Source organism: Bos javanicus, chromosome 2, assembly GCF_032452875.1.
Source record: "Bos javanicus breed banteng chromosome 2, ARS-OSU_banteng_1.0, whole genome shotgun sequence".
NCBI lineage: Eukaryota > Metazoa > Chordata > Mammalia > Artiodactyla > Bovidae > Bos > Bos javanicus.
The window spans coordinates 132,614,870-132,622,625 of record NC_083869.1 but is presented as its reverse complement, the minus strand read 5'-3'; the positions used below and the strand labels follow the sequence as shown (position 1 = coordinate 132,622,625).

General features: G+C 50.6%; 1 protein-coding gene across 1 annotated transcript; it reads right to left on the bottom strand.

Annotated features, from left to right (window-relative positions):
- Window positions 1-2,378: 2,378 nt before the first annotated feature.
- On the bottom strand, window positions 2,379-7,211 carry LOC133234290 (phospholipase A2, membrane associated-like). The gene is made up of 5 exons (XM_061394659.1): window positions 7,103-7,211; window positions 4,891-4,940; window positions 4,333-4,477; window positions 3,985-4,091; window positions 2,379-2,862 (listed from the first exon to the last, which is right to left on the bottom strand). Exons 2-5 carry the CDS (start codon window positions 4,928-4,930, stop codon window positions 2,720-2,722), a joined length of 435 nt encoding a protein of 144 aa, XP_061250643.1. The 5' UTR covers window positions 4,931-4,940; window positions 7,103-7,211; the 3' UTR covers window positions 2,379-2,719.
- Window positions 7,212-7,756: the final 545 nt, after the last annotated feature.

The window sequence follows — 7,756 nt, the reverse complement described above, 5'->3', positions numbered from 1 at the left end:
CAGGTGAGTGATACATAGGTGACCTTTGAATGGCATGGGGGTCAGGAGCACTGAGCCTCTGCACAGTCAGATATTTGCCTGTAACTTCACAGTGGGCCCCAGTATCTGTGATTCCCCATATACGTGGCTTCAGCCAACCTCAGATTATGTAGCACTGTTGTCGTCCAGTCGCTCAGTCGTGTCCGACTCTTTGCGACCCCACGGACTGCAGCATGCCAGGCTTCCCTGTCCTTCACCATCTCCTGGAGCTTGCTCAAACTCATGTCTGTTGAGTCGGTGATGCCATCCAACCATCTCGTCCTCTGTCATCCCCTTCTCATTCTGCCTTCAGTCTTTCCCAACATCAGGGTCTTTGAATCAGCTCTTCGCTGAAGAGTGGTCAAAGTATTGGAGCTTCAGCTTCAGCATCAGTCCTTCCAATGAATATTCAGGACCGATCTCCTTTAGGATGGACTGGTTTACTCTCCTTGCGGTCCAAGAGACTCTCAAAAGCCTTCTCCAACACCACAGTTCAAAAGCATCAATTCTTTGGCACTCAGCCCTCTTTATGTTCCAACTCTCAGATCCATACATGATTACTGGAAAAACCATAGCTTTGACTATACAGATCTTTGTCAGTGAAGTATCGTCTCTGCTTTTTAATATGCTGTCTAGGTTTCTCATAGCTTTTCTTCTAAGGAATAAGCGTCTTTTCATTTCATGGCTGCAGTCACCATCTGCAGCGATTTTGGAGACCAGGAAAATAAAGTCTGTCACTGTTTCCATTGTTTCCCCATCTATTTGCCATGAAGTGATGGGACTGGACGCCATGGCCTTAGTTTTCTGAATGTTGAGTTTTAAGCCATCTTTTTGTAGTACTGTAGTGTATATGTCTATTTACTGAAAAAAAAATCTGTGTATAAATGGGCCTGAGCAATTCAAATCCTTGTTGTTCAAGAGTCAATGGTGGGGTGTTAGACAGTGATGAAGCAAGAGGGAAGAGGCAGCAGAAATGGATGAGGGGCAGCAGGAGCATCCTAGGGGAGGTCCTGTTACTTTCCATGGGATGGACATGTTCAAACAGAATAGTCAACGCTCAGAAATGTTTTCATTTATTAATAATTAGAAGAGCTAGCCTCGTATAAGTGATTGTTTCCAAAATCAGAATTATGCCTGAACTTTTTCTGTGCTCTGATTCTTAATCTTCCTTTGTGAGGAAAAATTATTTAATACTCTTTAAAAAAAAACTTCTAATGTGGAAATACATTTATGTGAAAATTATGTAAGAAACAAATAAACAGAAACCTCAATGAAATATAATTAAGGAGCCAGAAGGCAGAGGTCTCACATCCTGGAAGGTTAACAGAGCCCAGTGGGAAGAAGGAACGAGTCCTCTTCCTTCCTGGTAAGGACTCAGCCCATGAAAAGCCACAGACTCTTTGTTTCCTTGAGCCCTTCCCCACTGTACAGAGCCAGCAGCTCTGGTGGAGATTATTGAAGAATTCTGGTCCAGGTGGGAATATCTCAGAGGAGCCTTGGATAACAAGAGGGGAAGTAGCATCCAGGTGAGGGATGGACCAGCTACCTACTTTGTGGGTCCCCGTGCAGAACAAAATGCTGGATTCCATGTCATTAACAACTTGAGATGGCTGGACAGAGCTGTAAAGTAGGCGCAGTGCCCACTGGGACTCTGCCTGGGTCACAAGCCCAGGAAGCCAGCCCTGGGTGAGGTGGTAAGTGCCCTGAGAATCCCACTGGTGGCCAGTGTTACACTGACCCACCTCTGGGCGGCAACATAGAAGATTGTGCCTCACAGAAGACTTGGATTATAGACCCCCAAACACCAGGAGCTGTGCTTCTGTCTCTCCCCAACAGGCCAGCAGGAGCTGCTCTTGCCCAGGGTAGGAGAGGTGGAAGGCTGGGTTTTTCTTGTAACAATAAGGACAGAGACAGACATGTCAGAGCCGCCGGTTTATGTCCATTATCCATTTAACTTCCCCAGTAAGCCAGGGGGCACTTGGGACAAAGCGATCTCCATTTAGATGAGGGCGCTAAGGCTCAGGGAAGTGGTGGTGGTGGGGATTTGACCCAGCCAGTCTGACGCTAAGTGAAGTGTCAATCCCTCAGTCATGCCCAATGTTTTGGGGCCCCGTGGACCCCATGGAGCCTGCCAGGCTGGATACTGGATACTGGAGTGGTCTGCCATTTCCTTTTCCAGGGGATCTTCCCCAACCATGCATCGAACTCAGGTCTTCTGCACACCAGGCAGACTCTTTACCGACTGAGCCACCAGGGAAGCCCATATTTTTAACCCCTCTCAAGCCATTCCCTTGTACTGGTTTGTTTTCACACTAGAAGTACCTGTGAGTACCACACACGCACACACACACACACTCACATACAGTTTGCCAAATAAATTGTTTTATTCAGAAGAGCCCACCAGGAGTGTAGCTGCCACAGCTAAACATGACTTTGGACTTGAAGAAGAGTGGAAATGGGAGGAACAAAACCTCTGGCTGTCCAAGGAAGCGGGGGCAAGGAGCTTGGCATACATGCCCAGATCTGTGCTTCTCTTTCCAGATAGAAGGCTTCTGTTGGGGGAGAGAAGGGCTCCTGGCTGGTCTCTAGGATGGAAGAGGGGGTTTCCTTCATTTGCGAGGGAACGTGGCTAGGGCAGGGAGTTGGGTGTCAGAGTGGAGGCTCAGCACTGGGGGGTAAGGCGTCCAGGATCGGGGGCCTCTCAGCACTGCGGGGCACGCCCTGTGCACAGAGAGTTTCTGTAGTATTGGAGCTTTTTATTATAGGTGTGCTGGTTCCTTGCAAAACAGATGGCAGCTTTTTTATCACATTCACAGACTATACGTCTACACACACCTTGATCCGCTGAAACCACAAGAAAATAAAAACAGGGTGGGGGTTAGTTCATATTCTATGGTTTCTTCTGGAATTCCGAGGGACAAGACACAGCCCCTGTTCTCCCAGGATTTCTAGTCTGGGACAAGCATTGATGTTCAGATATTACTGGCTGATGAGGGCCCTGTGTGGGCCCTCAGAAAGCCCACACCCAGTGTCATGAGAGCACCAGCAGCTGAGCACTGGGATTCTGTGAAAAGCCTTTCTCTTAGCCACTGTCTCTTTCTTCTCCCCAGCAGATGTGTTCAGGTGCAAAGTCCCGGGCCACTGGAGCCGGGGAATGGTTCTTGATAGGTCATGGTCATCCGTTTCCTTTGTAGTGATTGGTGTAGGGGAAGCACGTGACCTTGCCCTGACCAGTGAGCCCCAAGGGGAAGTCTGCTGGGGGCTTCCGGGAAGGATGAATTTCCTCTCTCTGGAAAGAGGCTTGTAAAGGAAAGCCTCTTTTGTAGGGTGAAGCCACAACTCTTGAAGCTCTAAGTGTGCCTTGGAATCACACTGCCAATGTGGCAGAGCAGAAGGTTGGGAAAGGACTGGATCCTTGGCAACACAGCTGAGAATCTGCCCCAGCTGACCACCACTGCTACAGGTCAAGGGCTTGCTGTCTTTTGTCTGCATCATGACAATACACCCCCTTCCATCAGTCTACATCCACCCTCAGCCAGAGTAAGTCCTCTGAAATGTCTTTCTCTCTGGCATTATTACTCACCACTCTGTCTCATCCTCACATTTCCCTTCCACAGCACAGAACTGCTCCAGCCCACTCTGGTCCCCTGGACCCTGCTGTGTTGTCTTGGTGGGATGCCCCAACCCTCCTTCCCCTTGACTCCTCTCTGCCTTGAGGCTGCAGCTTGGAGGTCACCATTCTGAGGAGCCTTCCTTGACCCTCAGGCTGTGTTCAGAGCCCCGCCCTTTTCCTCACTGCGCATCAGACTCCACCGAGTTGTATTTTCCTTTTCCTTACTTCCCACTCAACTGTGAGCCCCTTGAGGCAGAGACCTGTCCCTTTGTATCTAGCTCTGGTGCCTGGCACAGCGAACACAGGAAAAAGAGCAGAGGAGGCTGGGTGCAGTCGGTAGGACTTGCTCTTACCACACGTGATTTGGCCCCGGCGGATAGACACATTGTAGTTAAGGAACTTGGTGCCACATCCATGATGCTTCAGCTTTTTGTAACAGCAGTCATGTGCCCAACAGCACCTGTGACAAGACTGAGCTATGGGGCGGCCTCCCCACGCTCCAGGGAGCCCAGTGCCCGTGGTTTCACCCACCTGACCCCGAGCAGAGACCCAGGGACACGGGACTAGTTTAGAGCACAGTTTGACCAGGATGGCTGCTGTTTCAGCTGAGCCTCGCTGGTGTTCTTTGACGTGGGGACTTCGGCTCCCACCCCAGCCGGGGCCACAAGTGGGCAGAGGCGGGAGGGCTGGGGTGGCCTCACCGATCCGTTGCATCCTTGGGGGATCCTCTGCCACTCACTCCACAGTAGCAGCCGTAGGCACCGTAGCTGAGCAGGGCTCCCTTTCCTGTCGTGTGCCTGATCATTTTCGCGAAATCCCACAAATGTGCATGGACCTGAAGAAGGGCTGGAAGGACATTGCCTGGTGATGGGGCCTGGGACTGCACACCCACCTCTGCCTCTCTCTGCCACTCCCCCTCCCCACAAAGGTCCTTGCCTTCCTCCCACAGAGAGGGGGTCAGACGCGGGGGAAGGGAGCCTTGGGGATGAAGGAGCCTCCTTTCCTGGGCTGTCGCCCTTCTGGTGAGTGACAATGAAAGTGAAGTCGCTCAGTCGTGTCCGACTCTTTGCGACCCCGTGGAGTGTAGCCCACCAGGCTCCTCTGTCCAAGGGATTCTCCAGGCAAGAATACTGGAGTGTGTTGCCATGCCTTCCTCCAGGGGATCTTCCTGACCCAGGGATTGATCCTGGGTCTCCAGCATTGCAGGCTGATGCTTTATCCTCTGAGCCACCAGGGTGAGAGGTAGGATGAGCTCTTACCAAAGGCCATGATCACTGCCAGCAGCAGGAGGGTCTTCATCTTGAGGGTTCTGTGGGGAGAAACACAGATACGACGGCCTAGACCCTTCTCCCAGGTGATAGTGGCTTCTGCCCTGGGCTCTGCTTTCCTGCCAGCATCCAGCAGTTCTGATGGAGAGCCTTTAGAAGAACTTGCAGACACGCTTCTCAGCCCCAGGCAGGATCCAGCGTGACTGCCTGCATCGGGCACACAGTACATGTGGAGGGGGCACTGCCCAGCTTTGTCGAACTTTCCACTGGTCAAGACCACGCCTCCCCGCAATACACACCACCGAGACCCCCATGCTCCTCACCCACCTGAGAGTTCCTGGAAGGCGGTGACCAGATCATTGCACAAAACTGGGAGACCCCTGAGGTCTTAGCCTGTGTGTCCCCGTTAGATGTTTCTTACCCCCACACTGGAGTCAAGGCTTGGGAATTCTGCCCATGAGCCCAATCCGCAGTGTTTTTCTTGAGAACTAAAGCAGCAGCCTCTCTTTGAACACTTACACTTGCACAAACAGTCACCTACTCACACCCAAGTGAATGCATAAAACATACAGTCTTGTGCTCACCTACTACGGTGGGCATCCTTTATCGCAATATACCCACGTATGCACACAACACACTTGTGCACACCATGCCCTCTTGTCTCACCAAATCAGGCACGTGCAGACTTGTGCTCATGGCTGCCTGCATGTGCCTGCACACACACTCTCACACACACACACTATAGCCACTTGAAGGCAGCCAGTGATCAGGGACTGGGTATTCATTTCTGGCTATTTACTTCTCAGAGGCTCCCAAGTTAACATCTGCAAGAGATTGCCTTGTTTATTCTGAACTCCAGTTAAATAGCTGATCCCTCTGGGAGCTTGGGGGTTGGTGGGTTAGAGGACGGGGTGGCCTTATGGCCAGGTGTTGGACTCAGAGTTTGGCATGCTTCTCCCCCAGGCAATCTCCCCTTATTTTTGCCTCTCATCAATCAACTAGCACAACGGAGCTGAGGATGGAAACACCTTATGTGCCATCAGCCGATGCCAAATTTTAGATGATTCTGTAATCTCTTTCTCCTGAGTGAATAAACTCTGATAATCTGGTCTGGGTGTGACCACTAGTCACCCCTTTGAACCCACTTTCAGGAGAGGGCAGGGGCTACCTGCTGTTGACTGGTTCCTTTCTTCTGCTAAGTATGCCATTTGGGAAGAAGAAATAGGGCATTTAGTGTTATTCATTCAATCAACCAGTCATCCACAGGACGTACATATTAAGCCTCCATGAAGCACCAGGAGGTGAGGCTTTCAGGAGCTGCTGGGGATTTGCCCTGCCCCCAGTGGCCCCTGGGACCTCCGCAGGGACAGAACTGCAATGGGGCAGATGGTCTTCCCACTGACACGGACCAGCATCTCCACTTGCTCCTTTCCTTCTTCCATCTTCTGTTCTTCCTCCATTCCTTCTAGAGAAAGCTAGAGGGTGTCCTAGCCTCCCTCCACCCCGGCTCCAGGCACGCACTGCTGACACTTCACCCCCAGTCGTCACCTGTTTGGAGATGGAACTGACTGATGCTCCTTGAATCTACTGCTCTTTCTTCTTCAGCCTCAGGGAGACTGTGACTCTATTTCCCAAATAGATGCCTTCTTCATGCCCTTCACCACTGCTAAGAATTTAGCTCCTGGGGCCTTCAGTTAACCCTTCCCCACACCCATCCCCAAAATGCCAGTGTGCAGACGTGATGCTGCCCACCATCATTTCACTTGCTCCCCACATCCTCCAGGCCCCCCTCCAGGTTAGGCTCAGGAGACTGAATCCTGCCAGCAAACTGTGTGCATCAGTGCTGAGAGCCACTGCCAGGCAGAGCGAGGCAGAGACCACCTACAACGCCCCAGGCTTTCTGTGCCCCTCATGTGGAGCAGAAGATGAAGTCAGCTTGGGTCCCTGAGTCCCAGCATAGAGGACACTTATTCGGAAGAATCCTGCAGACATGCAACAGTCTTTGCATGAGCAGGAAATACACTTTGTCTTCTTACACTGCTGGTCATTGAGATCAGTGAGCAGGAAACCTGTCACATGGCACTCTCAGCCTATCTCTAACCAGTGCTGTGGCTGGATCAGCTGACACGGTTTTTATTAACTGCAAGATGCCCTTTAACAATAATCATCAGAGATCTTTGAAAGAATAAAGGTTATTACTTACAGGACCTGGAAGAACACAGCACGCCTGGAGCCCCACAGCACCGTTGAGGGTAGAGAGAGAGACTGAGATCTTGGGTCTGGGGTTCTGCTTTTATTGGGGTCAAGGGTGGGGGCCTAGGCTTTTTTGTGTTCACTTTTTATTGGTGGATTTAAAATACCTGAGCCGTAATGGAAAGTGCAGGAAGAGAAAAAACAAAAAAAAACCAGGTGGCCCAAATAGTCAAATTAACTAAAATCTCTAAAACAAAGGTGTGCCTGGCAAGGTGTTTATTCTAGATAACAGTCTTGGACTTGGATGCCTGGCAATCAGAGGTTGTCAGGCATGAATTGGAGGTTATCGGAAAGTTACTTTACAAAAACCCAGACAGACACGCCAAACAACTGTCAGGGTTTACAGTACAATAACCCATCTATACCAACTAATAGCCATCCCAGGCCGCTTTCATCTTGAAAACACAATTTCCTTGAAGAGCTAGACCTGTATTAAGGGTTGACGCGTGAACCCGCCAAATTCTTATGTTGAATTCAGACCTCCAATAAGACCTCAGGATGTGACTCTATTTGGAAAGAGGGTCTTTGTGGAGGTGATGAGTTAGGACAAGGCTATTAGGGTGGACCTAATGCAGGATGACTAGTGTCCTTAGAATGAGAAGTT